This window comes from Glandiceps talaboti, chromosome 2 (assembly GCF_964340395.1).
Source record: "Glandiceps talaboti chromosome 2, keGlaTala1.1, whole genome shotgun sequence".
Classification (NCBI taxonomy): Eukaryota; Metazoa; Hemichordata; class Enteropneusta; family Spengelidae; genus Glandiceps; species Glandiceps talaboti.
Window position 1 is genome coordinate 5715800 of NC_135550.1, and position 23133 is coordinate 5738932.

General features: G+C 36.9%; 1 protein-coding gene across 1 annotated transcript; it reads right to left on the reverse strand.

Moving 5' to 3' along the window:
• Window positions 1-14530: 14530 nt before the first annotated feature.
• LOC144453663 (beta-galactoside alpha-2,6-sialyltransferase 2-like) lies at window positions 14531-20180 on the reverse strand. The gene is made up of 4 exons (XM_078144992.1): window positions 19538-20180; window positions 17786-18000; window positions 15049-15220; window positions 14531-14778 (listed from the first exon to the last, which is right to left on the reverse strand). Exons 1-4 carry the CDS (start codon window positions 20178-20180, stop codon window positions 14531-14533), a joined length of 1278 nt encoding a protein of 425 aa, XP_078001118.1.
• Between the last annotated feature and the right edge of the window lie 2953 nt (window positions 20181-23133).

Sequence of the window (23133 nt, forward strand, 5' to 3'; positions counted from 1 at the left end):
CACACACAGACACACGCACACACACACACACACACACACACACACACACACACACACACACACACACACACGCACACACACTTTTCATCCCCAACACAAAACCTTCCTTATGGAAGGCAAACGTGTACCTACCTATAGCATCGTAGGTCGATGGATATGCATTGTTAAGAAATTTGCATTTTCAGCCCACTTCAAACTTGGAGCAGCACTTTTGGAATCTGAGAGAAAAGATGATGCTCCATCACATATGAAGAAGGCCGAGGACTACTACTGCAATGTTGATGAAAAAGACAGTGACATCCACCTCTGCAAATGTGAGTTGTCATATATATTAGTTTGTTTCATTTCTAACAAATTTCATGAAATGAATGTCTCAACTTTTTGAGTAGACAAATTACGTTACAAATGCACAGCACATAATGTTTCTTATAATCTTATATTCCAATGTCACATCAGCCAACTCTCCAATATTCTAGCTACTGTCTTATGTGTGAAGTCTTCTTTTACTAAACTTTTATTAGAATACAGTAACAATTAAAATCACGAAACGTGGAATAAAACATCATCTGACTCGACAACAACCTTACCAACACTTAGTTTGCTACATCTTATAATCTGGCTCAATAACAAACCTTACCAATAGTTTTGTATTTTATCGTCTGGCCGAACAACAATCTTGCCAACAGTGCTACCTTTTATAGTCTGTGGCTCAACATACATGTAAATCACACCAGCAGAGATAGTTGTCACGGAAGATGATAATATGCAGCAATGTCATACTATTTCTGTTGAGCCAGACTATAAATTGTAACAATGTTGGTATGACTTTTGGTGAGCCAGACGACAAATTGTAGCGGTGTTATAAGAGGTTTGTCGCGCCAGGCGACGCTGTTTCAGGTTTCGTGATTTTAAGTGTATTTACATTTTCAAGTATATTTTCTCATGGTACGGGAGCGTTCATATCGCTATGAAGACACATTGTCTGGTTTACCAACTCCTCCTGATGAAGAAACTAAAATATTCATTCAGGACAAACTGGAAAGGTGTCTAATCTTGTAAAGGAACTACTATAAGAGTTGTGGCAAGGAAGATGGTCTCTTCACTGCAATAGGTATTGTTAATCGACAACAAGTAGACCTTTTCTGAAAGTATAGAATATGTACATTATTTTGAAAAATGGAAAGATTAAAAAGAGTACTAGTAAAATCGAACTAACATTTTATCTGACGTGGCATGGCACCTTAACTAACAGTTAAGACTAATTGTTGAAAATATTTCTGTGTTTAGAAACGGCATTGGAGAATTTCTTATTTCGGATTTAGAAACTGAGAGTTAGTAATCGTTTTATCCAATAAGTATATTGTCATAATATAGAAATATCGAGTTATGACAAATAAATGCAACATTTTAACCAGAATAGCATGTCAATGCTTCCAATGTCTGGGAGAAGAATTTGCAGATTGAATACAATTTCCGTTACATGTCCTGTAATTCATTCTCCAGCCTTATAATTGCTTACACTCCCAGAGTACATTTGGCATTCTATCTGTTAGATTATCATGTTGATTCTGCACATCTCATTCTCTGGCGTTTGTTGACTAAGAGAGAATCAGGTCTTTGTATATGTTTTTTGTCTACACAGCAATGCGTGAATTAGGAGTTTTCTATCTCCAAATGAAGCAAAACAACTTTGACGAGATTGAAAAACTCCTTGCAGACTCCTTAGAGATAAAGAAAAGAGTGTTAAAGTCTGAGAAATACAGTGATCTTGACCACATAGGTATTGCTGTGGGTAAGTATTGAAACAGCCTGTTGACAGTCATTTCGATGAGAATGGCACATCTTTGTGGCCATGGATGTCATTGCCACTTTTTCCCCATTGGAGCTAAGCAACTGTACTGCTTTCAAATTGTTACTTTATTAGAAGTATGAAAATAATGCACCTTCTATTTCAATCAGGAAATAATAATCTATCGCAGGTTACTTTACAATTTTTCGCGAATTTCTGCAGAAACGTAATCTTGGCGCATGGTCAATTACTGACCATGTAAATGATAACTGCTTACTGTCGCTGTCTTTCCATCGGGTGAAATAACTGAATATTTCCTTGTGTGGCCAAAGATTTGATTCATCGAAGATTTGGTAAAAAAAGGTATTGTACTGAGAGTCCAGATTTAGCTGTATGCAATCGCTAGTAACTGGCATTTTGCCATTTGCCCATTAACTAACTGCACCTAGATGGTTAAAATTTGGATAGATGGAAAAATACAATGAAAAACAGTTTAACAATGTGAAATGTCAAATGTGACAAATCACCATAGTCGTTTCATAATGACGACTACTGACAGCAAAGCGATGGAACGATGTATTATTTTCTTAACGTCAAATGGTACTTTGTTTAGATTAGAAATCCAGCACAACCCTTCTTTCCCGATTAGGAATGACTGACTTGGGTAGATTTTACCTGCTAAAGAAAGACGAAATGCACTACCAATATGCGAAGGAGCTGCTGTTGGATGGATTGAGGATTAAAGAGAGTGTTCTACCAGATTTTGCAAATAATGGTAGTTGGAAACTAGGTGAAGTATACAATTTTCATCGATCATCATATAAAATGTACTTTTAATGAATCCTATTCAAAACCTTCACTTTGTATGTCCATTGAAATTTATGGTCAATATTGACAGATTTAAAATATATTTAACGGGTACATTGAAGCAGTCATGACTTTGAAAAAATTAAGAAGAAAACGTTTGCATCCTGGGCAGCTACTACCGGGGTATTAGAATAGTGCATTTCTGTATGATTATGTGTACATGTGTTGCGAGTCATAGAGTTGAACTGTATAAGTATGGATAGTTCTAACGTTGCACTCTAGCACTCACACTCTCATACTCTCGTACGGGATCGTTCAGGTCCAAGTCGGGAATTAGTCACGACTGAGAAGAGATTTCGGCTTGCCAGAATCACCTACCCGAGTCCTTCTGGATGTTTAATTCTCAATACAATGGAATTTACACAACAACTAAAAATAGAAAATCACACAATAAGATCATGCCATCATAAAAGTTATTATATACTTTTCATTAAACCAACCATGTGAATTTCAGTTACATCATGTTTGCCCAGATTCGTCATCGCCAGTCTACTTCTGATCTATGGCCTACAATGCCGAAATGTAGAATTTATTTCCATAATTCAGAAATACGATATTTTGGATCGTAACACATGCACAACATGCATAATTATATATTCGATAAAATAATACACGTCATATTTTCTATTCCACTAGATAGTCATAATGTTTATTCAGATGATTCTTTATTCCGTAGGTGTGTACTACTTGACTAGGTTGTATATGCAGTTGGGAGAAGCAAACGAAATGCAAGTCTATGGAGAAAAGCTGGACCGTGCTTCGAATGGATCATCATTTGAGAAATTGTTCACAGAGCAAGACCAATTCATTGGTAATGATCCCTATATTGCAATTATTCTCAAGAGTCAATTCACAGTCTACAGAAGTAGTTGCTGTTAATTGAACCTTACTAGTAATGTTGATTACTGCATTTTCTCATGTTTTGTCCTGATTTTATTGGACAAGTAAAGATCTCTGAATGCAATATTGGTGACTTGCAATATGTTTTGGCTGCATCATATTGTCAGGAGCCCTTTTCATGAAAATATAACAGACCAAGTGACATAATTTAATAAAGCTAAAATTCAACTGTTTATTCACAATTTTGCTTTTTCTTCTTTCTGTTGTCTAGCGTACCCATCAGATCCTTTATATTGGATGTAGCAAATACGCTAGAACAGTGGGCTGCTGGATGGTAGTTTATGTACATATGACGTCCGAAAACTACGACATGCTGTGTAGCATCCAGTGGATGTTAGTCAAATGGCATGGGTTGTCACGCAAGCTGATTGCTCGTTTGAGTTTTACCGTGGTTTATCATTTCCTATTTGAGCACAGGCTGATAAGAATACTTTGCATTCTTGGTAGATTACTTATATTTTCGTTAGGGACCCTCCAGTAAATTACACCGGAAGGGGAGAGCTGGGGGAAATTCAGCAAGGTCACGTTGTGTAAAAAATAACTCCCCATTCCGTTTGTTCAAAATGGCCCTCTCTTAATTGCCCTTCTCTAAACATTACCCCCCCCCCCCCCATTGAAATATTTTCAAAATGTTGGGTTAAAATGCTGTCAGACGTGAAGAGGGACACAGTACCCAGAATCAATATTGGGAAGGACCCAATCCCACCGCTGCCGACACATTGACTCTTCCATTGCTACCACTATAAAACGTGGATTTGTGTGAAAGCACAGCTTTTTTCCCGTGTCTGGATCATATTAGTATGGTTGAAGGCCAGAACTCCCAAAGACTAAATGAATGCACTACCGACATTGTTGGGACTAAGGTTAACATTCCTGCTCAATCACCAAAATCTTCCTACACTGTTCCCCCTCTACTCCTGTGAAACCCACTCCTTTTCCACATCATAACTAACGATTGATTCACTATATGTTTGTCAGCATCAACTTTACTCGTATGTGTTTTGATATTACGGTCCAATGGTGACAGTGGTGGAATCTGGTACCTGCTGTGAAATGTGACACCTGTAGTAGCAGCGAGTAAAAGTAAGATGCAACCCTCCCCTAACTCCATAAATTTAAATATGGCCCGCCCATGAGAACCAATTTGTAAAACGTGGCCACTCCCTACCCCCCCCCCCCCCGTGTAATTTCTGAAGGCGCCCTTATTGTGACGGGTAGAATTGAGTATAATAAAACTTCCCTCCCGTGTGACGATTGAGCCATATACGGGGCAGTTGTTAAAATGACCTGATCTTTGTGAGTATCTCTCTCAGTATGTGAATTAGCGGAAAAGTGACCGTTATAAAAGTATGATATATTTTAGTAGGTCCTAGGTTTAAGGACAGATGTAAAAGTGACATGCCAGTGTGAAATTTGCTCTGGGCTTTGAGTGGACCATTACTCTCAATGTATCAACAAAACTGAAAGTTCAATATCATATTGCGATGCACTGTATTTGACCAGAGTTGAACATGTCTTTTACTGAGTTGATTGAAGTAGTGACTCTGTCATTAATCATTTGTACCTTTCTAGTATCCAAACTTATTTCAAACCATTTCACCTAATTTAGCTATGGTCAGAAGCTGTCTGGTTTATTCATGATGTTTGTTAGCCCAAATTCGACTGGCCAATTTTAACGGACGAAGGCTGACGTGGAATATAGGGATGATACGAATTTCGTGTGTGTGTGTGTATGTGTCTAGCCATGTATTCAATAAACACAACCCCCCCCCCCACCAGAAATTTGAACAAAAGTAACACCATAGAGGGTATATAGGCATCGAAATGGTGACAGATAGGCAGGGGGCGGTGGATTGGGAGGTGTCACCCTTAGAGGGGGTCATGCTGTATTCAAAATTGTGGGTGGGGGGGTCATTGTGTTTTGGATTGTGATGGAAGAAAAAAATCCTTTTTCTACAATGGCATATAGCCTTGTCTGCATGAAATGTGGTACATGTAAATATTTGTTCTTCTCCATGTTTCTTACATGAATTCTTTAATATTACTTATTAGTTAAAGCATGACTATAAATATACATATACATGTATTACCTAGCTATCACATTAGTTACAGAATATGTCATGTAAATGCTTGGCTGTTTCACAATTAGTGCTTCACTTGTATTGCACTTTGGGGCAAAAGTGGAAGGTTTCGTAATGGTAATCTTCATAGATAGTTCATAAAAGAAGTTAATCTAAAATGTTCCCTACTCATCACTATGAACTTGTCAGAAGGGATTAATACACTTTCTATTTTGGACACTACATGTTATTGACACTACAAATCACCACATCTTATCAGATTCCAGTTTCTATCATACACTAAGTATGACCACCTAACGTTCGCTAACATACCGGTGACTTTACTATACATGCAATATTAATGCCACTATACCAATGTGACGGGGACATTTTATGTGACATAGGAAACTCATTTAAAACTTACATTTACGTTAGCTATTCGAAGCTTGGAAATATTACCTCAAAGGCTATGAATAACCTAATAGAAGCAAAAACCCGCAGATCTGCCAGGAGGAAAACCCCCAAGGACTCCAGCACCCCAAGAGGTCACTCATACATTCAACCAACAATCAGGTGCACCAACAACCTTTTTACTATGGGGGCCCGTTCTGGTCACAATTATGTTAAATGTGTTTGCAATTAATTTCATGTCGAATAGAATCAATTTTTATATTAACTGCAATAAATATGTATTCCTTGAATTAATTAAATGTGTTTTGATTAATTTTACGCACTGTAATTAATTTCATGTATTCCTTGAATTAATTAAATGTGTTTCCGATTAATTTTATATACTGGTCTTAATTTTATGTAGTCTAGAATTAATTTTATGTATTCCTGGAATTAATTTCATGTTGTCTAGTATTAATTTTGTGTATGTGCTGAATTAATTTTGTGTTTGTGTCGAATTAATTTTATGTATGTGCCGAATTAATTTTGTGTACGTGTCGAATTAATTTTATGTATGTGCCGAATTAATTTTGTGTATGTGCCGAATTAATTTTGTGTATGTGTCGAATTAATTTTATGTATGTGCTGAATTAATTTTGTGTATGTGCCGAATTAATTTTGTGTATGTGTCGAATTAATTTTGGCCCTACAATCCAATCCTTTGCGCGAGATTTCTTATTCAAAATGGCGGCCCGCAGTGGTGCTCGGCGGCTTGTCATTCCAGAAAGGAATCAAGAAGGATTCTAACAATTTTTGCTCAATCTAAAATCAGTTGTTTGAGTTTTTCTGTCTCCCCTGAATTTAGGATCGACAGACGATCTATATGAAGTTAAGTTTCGAATGTTTGATGCCACAGGGACTTTGTCTTTGCTTTGGTATGACTTAGCGAGAGGAGGGCCCAATCCAACGGGACTACCTTCCCATATTATACAAGTAGCACGTAATATAACATCGATACAACTTGGACCTGGACGAAGGCGCCTTTCGTCTTCGTTGAATAGCCAAAACACTCACTTGAAGCATATCAGCAATTTTCTGCCATAGGAAGAAGAGGGAACGCAAGTGTTCCTATTGGTGTTTTGAAATTTCCAAGCGCCTTCGTCCAGGTCCAAGTCACAGTCGCTTGTAAACTGTTATTCCTTTCCTAAATGGTTTTATTCTTGTCTATGACGGTCCTAATACAGAACAATGACGTTATCATAGGAATTGGCGATATTCTTATAAAATCGGTAGCGACGTCACACCCCCCTACATACATTATTACAACACAGTGCTGTATGTGCTTGTATCGATGTTAGGGCTGTAATAAATCGGTCCTACTAATTACTGCCCGGGACTGCCCGGGAGATACAAGAAGTGCCCGGGAGCAAACTGGAGGCCAAATGGCACTCAAAAGTCGATATTTATGTGCATTGGCCCACTTCGAATGTATATTGACCAAAATTTAGTGGATTCATGCCCCAGATTGCTGCTTTTCCCGTCTTAAATTTTCTGGCGTGTTACAGACATTGCATGGCTACAGCATATATTAATGCCCGGGACACATCTGGCCTGCCCGGGCCAAATTTAGACATCTAATCGATATCAAAAGTTCATTCGTAAATAAACCAGAATGTTAGGACCCGTAGCAAATTAATAAGTATCCGGTATCCAAGCTACAGCAACCAGAATTTTCCTAATTCTATCTCAGCTGATAGCATGTTGCTCAAATATTAAGTCAAAGATTGATGTAAACTTAGCAGTGCTATTTGTATAATATGGGAAGGTAGTCCCGTTGGATTATCATCCACATCTGCGGCCCAAAATGAACCACTGTTTTCAATGCCTACGCTACACGCACGACCGGGACAGGTGTGATGCGACCAGAACGACCAGATTTCGGTCGTGGATGTTAGTTATCATATACGGAGTATCTAGTACCACCCCGGTGTCAGTAGCCCGCCGTCACTGGAACGGATACTGACACCGCGGTGGCAGTTGCCGTTCCAGTGAGGAACGGCTAGTGCCACCACCCGAGATATTTCTCGTCCCTGGACATTTACCAACAAATAAATCACACGGAACTCCACAAATGCTTCCATTCTACCTTAAAACACCAAATAGCAACGTATTATTTCATTTCTCGTACTGCGCACAAACCGTCAAAAAAGCCTCCATAGCGCCAGCGCCAGCCATTTTGGGGACACCGTGTACGTACGGGAAAACATGATGATGTTGTAATATCGAGTAGCAAAGTAAACTTCATTCGAGATTACCAGGCCAAACTAAAAATATGATTGCAAGTCCTCTATGCAGAAGGTTCATTTTAGATGATGATGATGATGATGATGATGATGATGATGATGATGATGATGATGATGATGACGACGACGACGTAGTCAACTACCTATCAACGATTTGTCGGCAAGCGTACGGTACGTGTTTATCACCGTTCGTTCCCAATCTGATTAAAATCCGATGTAGATGTCGGCTAATCGTTCATTGCTATTTTACCTTCGTTATTTTGCCTGAATTGACCTTCTTGGTACATGTTTACATTTTTTAGCCTGATCGCCTCCTCTAGAGAAAATAACGAAGGTAAAATAGCAATGAACGATTAGCCGACATCTACATCGGATTTTAATCAGATTGCGTTCGTTCCGATCCAATTTACAGGTACGTCAATTATCACTTGACAATTATCACAGCGGTCTCCCTTTCACAACTGGCATACTTTGATGTCATTGCGGCGTTTTGCCGATGGCTGACATGTGGATATGTGCGTGTATTGTATGACTAGCAGTCGGCAAGATGAAGGACGTGTCAGCTGTCAGTTTGAGGTGAAGTGTTGATGTGAGAAGGTACGCATACATGTAATGTTCGGCGAGTTTGATTTTCTTCTGATGTCTCAATAAGTCATAAGTGCAAGAAATCCCACTTTTTACCCTAAACTTGGATTGACAAGTTTTTTTTTTGACATGAAGGAATTAGCATTTCTCTGCTTCACATAACCACCAATGAATAGAGCTGACTAGTGCTCCCAGGCATCACTCCCCATTCGGAAGCCAACGCTGTGTCACAGTCTTTGCTACTTGAGGTGAGCTCTAAGATTTTCTTAAATCAAGATTGAGTATACACTGTAATTGCTAATTCACGTCGATAGTGTGTTCACTTTCACTGTCAGTATAGTTAGTATTTGCAGTAGATAGTGTAAAAGTACACTTTCACAGTCAGTATAGTTAGTATTTGCAGTATAGATAGTGTGAAAGTACACTTTCACTGTCATTATAGTTAGTATTTGCAGTAGATAGTGTGGAAGTACACTTTCACAGTCAGTATAGTTAGTATTTGCAGTATAGATAGTGTAATAGTTCACTTTCACTGTCATTATAGTTAGTATTTGCAGTAGATAGTGTGGAAGTACACTTTCACTGTCAGTATAGTTAGTATTTGCAGTAGATAGTGTAATAGTTCACTTTCACTGTCATTATAGTTAGTATTTGCAGTATAGATAGTGTAATAGTTCACTTTCACTGTCATTATAGTTAGTATTTGCAGTATAGATAGTGTAATAGTTCACTTTCACTGTCATTATAGTTAGTATTTGCAGTAGATAGTGTGGAAGTACACTTTCACTGTCATTATAGTCAGTATTTGCAGTAGATAGTGTGAAAGTACACTTTCACAGTCAGTATAGTTAGTATTTGCAGTATAGATAGTGTAATAGTTCACTTTCACTGTCAGTATAGTTAGTATTTGCAGTAGATAGTGTGGAAGTACACTTTCACTGTCATTATAGTTAGTATTTGCACTAGATAGTGTGAAAGTACACTTTCACAGTCATTATAGTTAGTATTTGCAGTATAGATAGTGTAATAGTTCACTTTCACTGTCAGTATAGTTAGTATTTGCATTAGATAGTGTAAAAGTACACTTTCACAGTCAGTATAGTTAGTATTTGCATTAGATAGTGTGAAAGTACACTTTCACTGTCAGTATAGTTAGTATTTGCACTAGATAGTGTGAAAGTACACTTTCACTGTCAGTATAGTTAGTATTTGCAGTAGATAGTGTGGAAGTACACTTTCACTGTCATTATAGTTAGTATTTGCAGTATAGATAGTGTGAAAGTACACTTTCACTGTCAGTATAGTTAGTATTTGCATTAGTGTAATAGTTCACTTTCACTGTCATTATAGTTAGTATTTGCATTAGATAGTGTGAAAGTACACTTTCACAGTCAGTATAGTTAGTATTTGCATTAGATAGTGTAAAAGTACACTTTCACAGTCAGTATAGTTAGTATTTGCATTAGATAGTGTGAAAGTACACTTTCACTGTCATTATAGTTAGTATTTGCAGTAGATAGTGTAATAGTTCACTTTCACTGTCATTATAGTTAGTATTTGCAGTAGATAGTGTGGAAGTACACTTTCACTGTCATTATAGTTAGTATTTGCAGTAGATAGTGTGAAAGTACACTTTCACTGTCAGTATAGTTAGTATTTGCAGTAGATAGTGTAATAGTTCACTTTCACTGTCATTATAGTTAGTATTTGCAGTAGATAGTGTGGAAGTACACTTTCACTGTCAGTATAGTTAGTATTTGCAGTATAGATAGTGTAATAGTTTACTTTCACTGTCAGTATAGTTAGTATTTGCATTAGATAGTGTAAAAGTACACTTTCACAGTCAGTATAGTTAGTATTTGCATTAGTGTGAAAGTACACTTTCACAGTCAGTATAGTTAGTATTTGCAGTATAGATAGTGTAATAGTTCACTTTCACTGTCATTATAGTTAGTATTTGCATTAGATAGTGTAAAAGTACACTTTCACAGTCAGTATAGTTAGTATTTGCATTAGATAGTGTGAAAGTACACTTTCACTGTCAGTATAGTTAGTATTTGCAGTATAGATAGTGTGAAAGTACACTTTCCCTGTCAGTATAGTTAGTATTTGCAGTATAGATAGTGTAATAGTTCACTTTCACTGTCATTATAGTTAGTATTTGCAGTAGATAGTGTAAAAGTACACTTTCACAGTCAGTATAGTTAGTATTTGCAGTATAGATAGTGTGAAAGTACACTTTCACTGTCATTATAGTTAGTATTTGCAGTAGATAGTGTGAAAGTACACTTTCACAGTCAGTATAGTTAGTATTTGCAGTATAGATAGTGTAATAGTTCACTTTCACTGTCAGTATATATAGTTAGTATTTGCAGTAGATAATGTGAAAGTACACTTTCACTGTCAGTATAGTTAGTATTTGCAGTATAGATAGTGTAATAGTACACTTTCACTGTCATTATAGTTAGTATTTGCAGTAGATAGTGTGGAAGTACACTTTCACTGTCATTATAGTTAGTATTTGCAGTATAGATAGTGTGGAAGTACACTTTCACTGTCATTATAGTTAGTATTTGCAGTATAGATAGTGTAATAGTTCACTTTCACTGTCATTATAGTTAGTATTTGCAGTAGATAGTGTAATAGTTCACTTTCACTGTCATTATAGTTAGTATTTGCAGTATAGATAGTGTAATATTTCACTTTCACTGTCATTATAGTTAGTATTTGCAGTAGATAGTGTGAAAGTTCACTTTCACTGTCGTTATAGTTAGTATTTGCAGTAGATAGTGTGAAAGTACACTTTCACTGTCAGTATAGTTAGTATTTGCAGTAGATAGTGTGAAAGTACACTTTCACAGTCAGTATAGTTAGTATTTGCAGTATAGATAGTGTAATAGTTCACTTTCACTGTCAGTATATATAGTTAGTATTTGCAGTAGATAGTGTGAAAGTACACTTTCACTGTCAGTATAGTTAGTATTTGCAGTATAGATAGTGTAATAGTACACTTTCACTGTCATTATAGTTAGTATTTGCAGTAGATAGTGTGGAAGTACACTTTCGCTGTCATTATAGTTAGTATTTGCAGTATAGATAGTGTGGAAGTACACTTTCACTGTCATTATAGTTAGTATTTGCAGTATAGATAGTGTAATAGTTCACTTTCGCTATCCGGAAGTACTCTTCGTGGATGGTACGTACAAAGTTAATATTGAAGGTTATCCACTGTATACAATATTAGTTGAGGATGGGGAAACTATTGGTCGTGCAGCTCTTTATGCTTTTGTTAAGAATGAAAAAAAGGAAACCATTGAAAAATTGTTTGACCAATTTGCCAATCATAATGCAGTCAGTGGCGTCAAAGTTGTATTTGTTGATAAAGACTTCACAGAAATATCAGCCCTTAAGAAAGCTATTCCAAATGCCACCGCGGTGGCAGTAGCCGTTCCAGTGAGGGCGGCGGGCTACTGACACCGGGGTGGCACGAGACCCGGCCTATCATATATGCATAGGGCTACAGTAATAAATACCCGGATGTTCGTTTGACCTCGGACACTAAATTTATTCTAGATCGTCTGTCGATCCTAAATTCAGGGGAGACAGAAAAACTCGAACAACTGAGCAAAAATTGGTAGAATCCTCCTTGATTCCTTTCTCGAATGACAACCCGCGTACCCGCTGAGCACCACCGACTGCGAGCTGCCGCCATTTTGAATAAGAAATCTCGCGCAAAGGATTGTAGGGGCAAAATTAATTCGACACATACACAAAATTAAGACCGGTACATAAAATTAATCAAAACACATTTAAGTAATTCAAGGAATACATAATATTAATTACAGCAGTAGTTTTATCATTACTACATAATTGTGACCAGAACGGGCCCCCATATTTTACTGTCATAATGATATTAAACTTTTCTTAAATATTTTCACCCAATTCTAATATTTGAGATGATAGTCTTTTAAAGATGCGAAATGTTTGCCGAGATAGTCTAAAATTGAATTAAAACTCCAAATCTCCCCTATCAATGATACTACCAGTAAATGTACTGACCTTTACTACATGTATATAATGATGCCATTTAACTTTTTAAGAATATATTTCAACTCTATGTAAGTTATAAAGAAGTTTCTGATACTTGATAGTGCTGTCTTGTAAAGCATGGATTGAGTTATTGCTTGAAAGGGTCTGAATAGCCTAAAAATGGCTTTAAGAGTAAAAATCCTCCAGGGCTTCTAGAGGGAGACCCCCTTGGACACCCCCCCCCCCCCACATAAGGTGGACATATCCCAGTCTCAAGCTCTTCCCCTCTTACTGTCAAGATGCTATCAAAGTATATTTCAAAAGGTATTTCAACCCTGTGTAGTTGTTGTTTACATGTTGGTGCTGTCTTGTAAAGCTTGGAAATTATTGTCTGAAAGGGTCTGAATAGTCTCAAAATTGACTTTTCAGAGTAACAAACCTCCAGGACTTCAAGGGGGAGACCCCTAGGACCCCCCCCCCCCCACACACACACACACGCACTACATGAGGTGTATACATCCCAGTCTCAAGCTCTTCCCCCTACCTCTTACTGTCAAGATGCTATCAAATTTAATTCAAACATATTTTTTTTTCTTTTTACATGTTGGTGCTGTCTTGTAAAGGTTGGTAATTATTGCCTGAAAGGGCCTGAATAGTCTCAAAATTGACTTTTCAGAGTAGAAATCTTCCAGGGCTTCTAGGGGGAGACCCCTAGGACCCCCCATAAGAGATAATATTCCCTGCTCAAGCTTTCCCATACCCTTCACTGTCAATATGCTATTAAACTCCTTTTGAATATATTTACCCTGTGCAGTCAATAATCACAATTATGATAGTGCTAACCCGGGATCTTATAAAGTAGATGCAAGACAGTCAAGCAGTCCACACTGAGTCATGATCAAAAAATACCTGTCATGTGAATATTATATATATGGGGGAGGGGGTCATCATATTTTAACATTAAGTGATAGGGGTCAGCCTGTTTTTGGGTACAGATAGGGGGGTCAATGAATGTTGTCGGACCAATTTAAGATCCACCGTGCCCCCCCCCCTCCCCCAGGCTGAAGAAACTGACCGGTTCCTAAATTCCTTTAGTTTGGGGTGTTCTAAGAAAACGATTTTACTTTTTAACGGTTTGTACCCCTAAATACGAATGTTTATATGTCTAAATAGATTAACTACTTTTACTCACTATATAGCGGCTCTGTATTCATAACGCGACATGCATGCTTTGAAATTCTCAGGTACCTGCAATAGCATTTAACGCTCGAGGTTCAAAACGCAACAAGAAGGTCGACCTATTCTGACACGCACCTATACTAGCATGTCAAGCGCGTAGAGTGGAAGTTATGTCGACCTTCTTGTTATTTTGTGAACCTCGGTAGTATTGTTTTATTTCAAGTACGATACCGAAAATTGACTGCGCTCTCTGAAAGAATTTTAAATTGTCGTCAATTAAGTCAGATAGAGGAGGTGGTGGGGGAGGGGTTTCTATCCTATCTTGATCTCACTTTTTCAGCCCCCCCCCTCCCCCTCACCCCTCCGAGTCATCATCTTGTTGTACTGTATCAACGTCATAGCACAATTATATATCCGACATTGAGACATCAACGACAGGTTGAAGATGAAAACCCGTGTAAAGTAACACGGCCTTTCTGCTTCAAATCGTTTTCGCTTCCTTTGTTCATCATCACCAATAGGTGCCGCTCAGCATCGGCTGGATGAAATGAATACAATCTGTCGTGTGAACATGTTGTATCATAATACTTGCAATGGTTGTGATCACGTGATTTCGAAGGTGGCGTAAATCCATAAACATGAGTCTCCTGACATAAACGTAATGCCAACTGAACGCCTATAAAAGATGCAGAGAAATCATTAAATCGTACAATTAACCATTCTATAAAATCATTAGAAACATCTTAAGCGTCTACTTAAAGCTTAGATGATATGGTGGTGCGACCAGTAATACATTAAGTTTTATCTCACGTTTATATAAACACGCCATTATTTTTTTTAAACCAAGACCAGTATGTCAAAAGTTCTCTAAACACAGTCTGTAAAGTAGCATACTTCAATATTTAAAGAAATACTTCCCAATATATTTTATATGTTTTTAACTTACCAACAAATCCACATGAAGGGCTATGCCTTATTATTGATCCATTGAAATATTCCTGAATCACATCCCAGCCTCTATATAAGGATACTGGGTTGATAAAGTACAAAGTTGTGTTTGGATGATGTAATACCCAGTTAAAATACCCATTCATAAACCGCTTAGCTGTCAGGTAATACTTAGAAATGTAACAAGAAAAAATGACATTAGTCACGTTGAGGGTTTGGTCATCTACAGTCATAAAGTTGAATCCGTTTTCACAATATTAGAATTCTCTTTCTTGTAGCAACACATCTTGACATTCTGACATCACAATCTTTTGTCGTCATCACACGATATTGTAGTCGGAATTACTTCAGTATTCAATCTCGTGAGATAACACAGCTAGCTACTCCTAATTTCTTTTTATTTCGTAATTCATTGGCGTTTACTTGGTGTCTCTAAATGTTCAAAACTGTTTGAGTTCTGAAGAAAAATGTAAGAATATATTAAGCTTAAGTTGAAAACACATTAACTCCCACTTAGGTGTGTGTATTGAGAAGTTGGCACTACTTCAGCCAAGGTTACCATTCAGAATTAATAACTACAGCTACACACACTGAATGTTTTGTACAGTATCTAGCAGTTCATCAACCCTGTTGCTCATGCAGGTGTTATAATTGGAGGTTCCCCGATACAGTGAAAGTAGATGGACTTCAAACGAAAGTTCGTCTAGCTAGATCAGCAGAATGTTTTACCAATATTTCTACATTTTCTAATTCATCGTGATGGACATTTATTCCAACGAGACTGTGCATCAGTTACATCATATTTTCATTATGTTATTAGTATTGTGATATATTTGGTGGCTCGACTAGATTAGTTGAATAGTAACTATTTTCTTTGCTTCTCGCCTTTTAGACTTTTTTTTTAATTTTCGATTTGAATGATTAAAGAATCAATTCAAGTACATCGATATACGTATTGTTTTAACGAGAAAAGTCATGTTCAGAATTCTTTTTAGAACCCGAATCCGGCTGATGAACGTATGCCAACCACCAAAACCACCACCACGATGATTCAGAATAAGTGCCACTCCGCAGGTTTTACCTGGTCACCATAACGATTTGCAACAAACTTCACACTTACCATTTTTTTAGTTCTTTTTTGAATATAAACTGGTCAAATAAATTTATGTTGCATTATTTACAGTCGTGATATATATGGCTAAAGTGGCGAGACTACTTTCAAAATGGTAGCACAGTAACACACTGAATCAAATACTGCGACAAGTTGACATTGATTGTAGAATGACAGGAGAAATGAAGATGCCTCGATATTTCACTCGTGATATCTTTCACATGCCCACAAACAACTTCAAATGCAAAGAAACGATTATAGATGTGCCGCACGATTTAGGGATATAGAAGTAGATAGTTACAATGTTGATTATCAGTTGAAAAGTAATCAACTGAAGTCATTAAAATCACCAAGTCCATGTGTAATGTTTCCAACAGAAGCCCGTTTCTAATGCATTGTAATATAATAATAGCAGTGAATATTTAGGGAGCCTTCAGTTATACAGGGGAGAGGTCCCATTTTACAAATTGCTTCTTGGGGAGGGCCATATTTTAGACATTTTAAATGGGATAAGGGGAGGGTCACAGTTTACTTTGACTCATTATATTGTCTAATATTGCATTTTGGGGGCATTTAGCATCCCACTGCAGCTACATCGGTTAGGGTTAGGTACAGGTACAGTAATATAGGACAGTGCCAATCAAATCGCTGCTGACAAACATGTTAGGAAAGAAGTCAGAGTGAGTCTCACAGGAATAACGCAGAAACAGTTGGGCAAAAGTATATTAGAGATAATATTGTGGAGATGTTGAACTTGGTCCTGACAATATCGGGAGTGTGGCAATTTAGTGTTTGGGATTACTCTTCTGGCTTTCAGCCAAGCTAATGAGATCCAAACTCAGGTATTGATTAATGCAGTGCCGAGTTCACACAAATTCACTTCAGTGGTACTAGTTGGAAATAAATCAATACCTTTTAAAACTTTCAACATGGTAGCAGCAGTGGGATTAAGTCCTTCAAATAATTGATTCTGGGACAAGTATCATCTTAAATGTCTGACAGCATTTAAACCCTGTTTTTGAAATATTGTAATGGACAGGGTCATGTTTAAGAGAAAGGAAGTTGTGAGAGGGTCACTTTCCATTACAACAGAGTCGGGGGCAGTGTCACGTTTTAGGCAACGGTCCAGGCCTGAGCCCCCTGAAGGCTCCACTATTACTTTTCATGTGACAGGGAAGGGGTCCTGCAATGTGCTTTGCATTTCAGTCGTTAGTCTAGAGTGGAATTGTATATATTTTTATTAAAGACATTACGTCCCATGAGAGAAACACAAGGGCAGGTTCATTTCCCCTGTAATGTTCTGTTTATGGGAACACCTATCGGCTCCTATATTGATTTATTGATGAAGACCATTCTGACTTTATTTTTCTTTACTGATGCATTGCAAAATGAAGTGTCTTTGACGTTGCCGTAAAAGAGTATGTGGTTTACGGCGGGTGATGTAGTACATTTTTCTGATGTTTTACTATCATTTTGATCAGTGTGATTCTATCTGCACCGCACCATACCACCAAGGCAACTATATCACCCATGTATGTAAACCTCACAGTAATATTATATATGTCGATTGTCAAAAGAAGGGGAGCCCCGCAGTCATTGTTATCATCATTATTCTTATCTTTACCTGGTATAGGTTGCCGTTGTATACACCACTGGAATCTTTCCAAATGAAAAAGGGGATATTATGTTTCCTGTCTTCAGAGTCTTCTAACTGTTTGATTAGGTTAGTTTTTTCAAGGTGTTGGTTGTTCACGACTTGAATAGTTGTTTTAGCACCTACGTCCTTTTCATAACCTCTCACAGGGGCCAAATTAAACCTGAAAACTGCATCATGAGTGTCTGAAAAATGTAGTACACATGTAAATATTTATGTTATTTGTTCACCAAAGTCTATGGTGTACTTTAGCCATTCAGCGCTACTGACAGAACAATGCTCTGGAAAACGGAGCTCTATGAATTTGATTGATTGATTGGTTGATTGATTGATTGATTGATTGATTGATTGATTGATTGATTGATTGATTGATTGATTGATTGATTGATTAAAATAAGCTTATTTATGATACCACAGCTGAAAAGTGGTATTGTTAATTTCCTGTTTTGTTATTTCTACACAAGTGGCCTTTTTATTTGCTATCAGTGAATGACAATTAAGGTAAAACATCATATTACTACCTGCAACTGCAAATCATACAAAATGTAAGGTTTTAATTCTTGTTCACTAGGGGATGATGTGAGTGAGTCCCACACTCTAAGCTTGCAGGAACGTGAGAAATACTCAGTCCTTGCCGTAAATGGAGAGTTTTAAATAAAAATAAGTTGAATGAAAATATGATTTACGTAATATAAAATGATTCATCAATAAATGACATTGATATCAGGAATGCAAATGTAAGTTTAACGAATACCAATGTATTGTTGAGGAACATGAATAGACAGTGACTAATAGTGGCATGAAATTTACGAATACAAATAATAAATCTTAGTATTGTTTTCATATAGCGTTTTCCCACTCTGTGCTCAAAGCGCTTTACAATCATTACCTCTGGCCCGGATCTATAGTGGCACAACAACCCTTTACACTTCCTCAACTCCATGTGGCGTATACAATCCACTGCATCCTTTAAAAGCGCATAGGATTAAAGCATTCACATTGCAACTCTATCCTACCAGGTCCCCAATTATACAGCTGGGTTGACCGAGGCACAATCGTGGTTCAAATCTTGCCCATGAACCTTAGCCATTGAGAAACAAACAACATCGACGGGGTTCGAACCTGAAACTTGCAGATTCCGAACGGGTCACTCTAACCATTCGACAATTATGACTCCACAAGCATTGATTTTTAATAAATAATGCGACTCTACGAATATAAATGTGTAAATTAATCAATGAAAACATAAATTTATTTCACGAATAGAAATGTGGTTTTTGCATGAAAGTGTGTTTTATTGAATATTGCAACACATGCCCTATCATAGATATTGCGTGACATGTTGCATTGATTACTGTAAACCGCATTAGCTACGGTGTTACATTTAGTTTTGTAAAATTCCAAATCTATCAAATCTCCTTGTCTGCCGATAGATGTAAGACATTGAGAAAATGAAACTCTGAAAATGAGATATCACACAAAAAAATTATTCATTAGGTGGGTCAGGTCTAAATCTAGAAACCATGATTGTGAATGTTAGTTTAGTACTATAACACGAATTTACGAAAAGAAACAATCTTGTGAATTTGTGTTCATGTATGATCTACAACGGTTATTGGAAGATATCTGGCCACATAGATAATTATGCTGTGAAACATATATCAATCATTTTACCTTCGAGATATTTTGGTTTTAATCCAAATAAAAAAAATCAAAAATTACCTATTTCAGCTCCCAATTTCAGACCCTTTATGGTAACTGAGCTTCCAACTAACGCACAGGTATGATATCGTCTGTTCACCAATGGCTGCTGTCTGAAAAATGTACTAATTCCCATCTCTCGGAACGGACTTGTGTTACTGTCCATTATACGCAGGTATGCTTTTCTATACATCATACACAGAACTTCTTCAGCTGTTGAATTCAATTTACCGGTAGGTGCATTTTTATACCGAGCGAAGTCTGCTAAACTGCGGTTGAACATCCTATCGTAGTTTTCAAGATACGACTTAAGCATGGGTTCGGATAAATTCACGTCAATATCTAGCGCCGACAATTTCTCGAAGCTGTCGTTTGCTACAGTTTTCACCAAATCTCGGCCATCTCTTTGTGCTTCTGTTGTACTCCTACTGGACACACACTCGCTACCTGTAATATTCGATCTCAGTGTTGATCCTGATACACCTGTTGATTCTGATACACCCGTTTTCAACATCATCCTAACTGTATCGGGGAAAATACCATGACTAGTATTAACATTGCCCACACTGCACTGACTTCTGTTCTTCGTATGGAACACATATACAACGCTGAGAATGTAAATGGTGGCAAATATTAGTAATGATGTTTTATACTTTGATGTCATGGCTAACAAAATGTTCCCTTTTACGTTATCTTGTCACCACACACTGAGTATATACCCGGTATAGCTGATGATATCGAGAACGACTCATGTTGTAACAGGTTGACAAGGCTTAGCGGCTTGTAAGTTATCAAAGCATAGGATTGTCTACAGAGTCGTATTACATCACATTTACTGGTGGTTAAATGGGGTGACCCTAAAATGAACGACTCATGTTGTAACAGGTTGACAAGGCTTAACATTTTGATTTAAGTGAGTTTAGTTATCAAAGAGACTCTCTACGGAGTCGTATCACACCACACAAGACAAACACATGTGATTTACACATGTAAACACACAAGACTGTAATTGAGATTTTCAATCACTATTTTCAATCGTAGCCTTGCATACCGATATATAAAGGCAAGCCGAGTAGGCCAAAAGGAACATTTAAATCGGAATTTTATTTTTCAATGTTTATTTTATATTACTTGTACGATTTTTTATATTTGTCTTTTATATATATATAGTTTCACTTTTAAGATATATTTTTGTCATACCTTATACATTTTAAGGTTTTCTATTTCATTTTTTTCCATTTCTATGATTTTTTCGTGGCGATTTTTTTCTTTTATTTTCGGTCCAGGATCTAGGACCACTCGATTTTGTATCGGCCCAGGGACGTATCGCCAGTGTCTTCCCTCCTAATTTTCATTTTACTTTCATTTTAATTTGATCTCTATGTTTTAAAACTTTTTTTATCTAAACAGTTCGCATATAATGTATGGCAGCCCTGGGCCACCATACCCCCACCGCTACTTCAAAGATGTACGTACAGTGTGGTACACTACATTAAACTAAGAGTGGAAATCACTGACCTCAGCTTCAATACATAATAGTGAGAGATTTCTTTACAAATATGTGTGCTTTGCGAAAAAGGTCTCACGATGGGCTGTACTTGGAGATACGTAGGGGTAGACCATTTGATATCCCGGGGGGGGGGGGGCCTTGGAAGATTGGTGGAGAGTCATTATTTTTTTCCCACCTGCTTGCCTGTGAATTATTTTTTTCTCCTTCGCCTATGCTGGCAACCTTTTTTTTCCTTCTTTGAGATATCCGGATTTCCTTTTTACGTCAATGTTACACACCTACTTTTGTTGCCACAAATCTTTGTTTGGTTTTCGCACATGGTAATACAGAGAGTAAACAGATGCTGTTCTATCACACACAGATTATATTTAGAAAACTACACATTTCAATACATGTTTGATTTTCAATTAAATAATCATTGACAGTTTTTATGCCATGGTATGATGACACACTGAAAATGCAAATCGGAAACTTGATTGGGTTAGTTCAAACATTCAGACACACTGGTCAGTTTCTCCAGCCTGGGAATTGCATCGAAATTAAACATACAAAATCTCTCTCCTTCTATAAAATATCCAATTTTGCAAATCCCCAAATACCTGAACAATAGTCTAGAATCGGTACAACACTTGCTTCTTACATTTTTGTGTACGTTCTGAAGCCCATATTTTTCAGTGCCTTAAATTTAACATTTAGGGCTCCAAGAGCTCTACTTGCGGCTTCGGAAGTTACATTTGCAGTTACCGTATAATCTAAAAATTCATTTAGCACGACGCCCAAATATTTGTATTTATCAGAATAACTTAAAGATACATTTCCAATGTTCCAGTTACTTCTGTCAATATGTTTACGCCTAAAATGAAGAACCTCCGATTTAGCATCATTTACAGATAGCCTCCATTTCTTGCACCATTCATTAATATGATTTAACATCTGTTGCATGTCATTTTCATTATCAGTAAGAATCACAATATCATCTGCATATAATAAAATATTTATATCATCTATACAAATCATTAATAAACAGAGAAAGTAGGAGAAAGGTTATCACCTTGTCTTACTCCTTGACTAGTAGAAAACCAGTGTGTTTGAAATATGTTAAGCTTAACAGAAGCTAAGGTATCTGTATACATTGCTCGTATACTTTCATACATTTTCCCATCGATGCCATTCAAAAGCAGTTTATACAATAATGCATTTCTATCGACACTATCAAACGCCTTTCTCAAATCAATAAATGTTCCAAAAGTAGACAGCCCATGTACAATTCTATTGCGGATAATTGAAGTTAAAACAAAATATGACCTTGACAACTTCTGTCTTTCCTGAAGCCATTTTGCTCGTCAATAAGTAAATTATTATTTTCTAAATAAATCAAAATTCTAGTGTTAATCACAGAACTGTACAATTTCGACACTGTAGACAATAAACTGAGGGCTCTTTAATTCATCGGAATTCGTGGGTCTTTTTTCAATCTTTTGGAATTGGACAAATCAGCGATTTCTTCCAAATGCTAGGAATTTTACCCTATCAAAACAAAGTCGGAATAACTGAGTTAATATTTCAATGGAAGCTCTATTTTCAGCACCTCATAAGGAACTTTGTCAACACCTTACGATTTGCCTCTTTTCGCTTTGCAAACAACATTAAATTTTTCAATTTCCTGAATTGAAAATTTTCTGTTTAACTCAAAATTGTCCACATACAATGGATCCCTCATATTATTTTCCAATACAGATTTATGTTTGTATGGCTACATATTAGAGTAAGCTCTCGCAGTAATCTATTTTACTGAAAATTATGTTATCATCACTTAAAGATGTCAACTCAAACCTGACATTAAGTGATTCTAATCAATGATTCGATGAGGGGGAAATGCTTACCATACATAGAATCAATTGTGCTAACAATGCAAGAAGACAATTGTAATATCGTAGGAGGCATATGCATGCACCTCCACTATGCTAGAATAAATTAAATAAAGCCCCCCCCCCCTAAGGGTTCATGTAGAAATTTTCACTTGCGTAAAAAGTCTATGCCACAGCTTGTGTGTGCTACTCGTGGCTTGTGCATATTTAATTATTATACTTCAACGATATTTATATAT

Coding starts and splice junctions, on each gene's coding strand:
- LOC144453663 (XM_078144992.1), bottom strand. CDS start 20,180: ATGACATCAAAGTATAAAACATCATTACTAATATTTGCCACCATTTAC. Junction 18,001..19,537: donor GAAATTGGGAGCTGAAATAG/GTAATTTTTGAT, acceptor TACATTTTTCAG/ACACTCATGATGCAGTTTTC. Junction 14,779..15,048: donor CCCTTCATGTGGATTTGTTG/GTAAGTTAAAAA, acceptor CATCTTTTATAG/GCGTTCAGTTGGCATTACGT.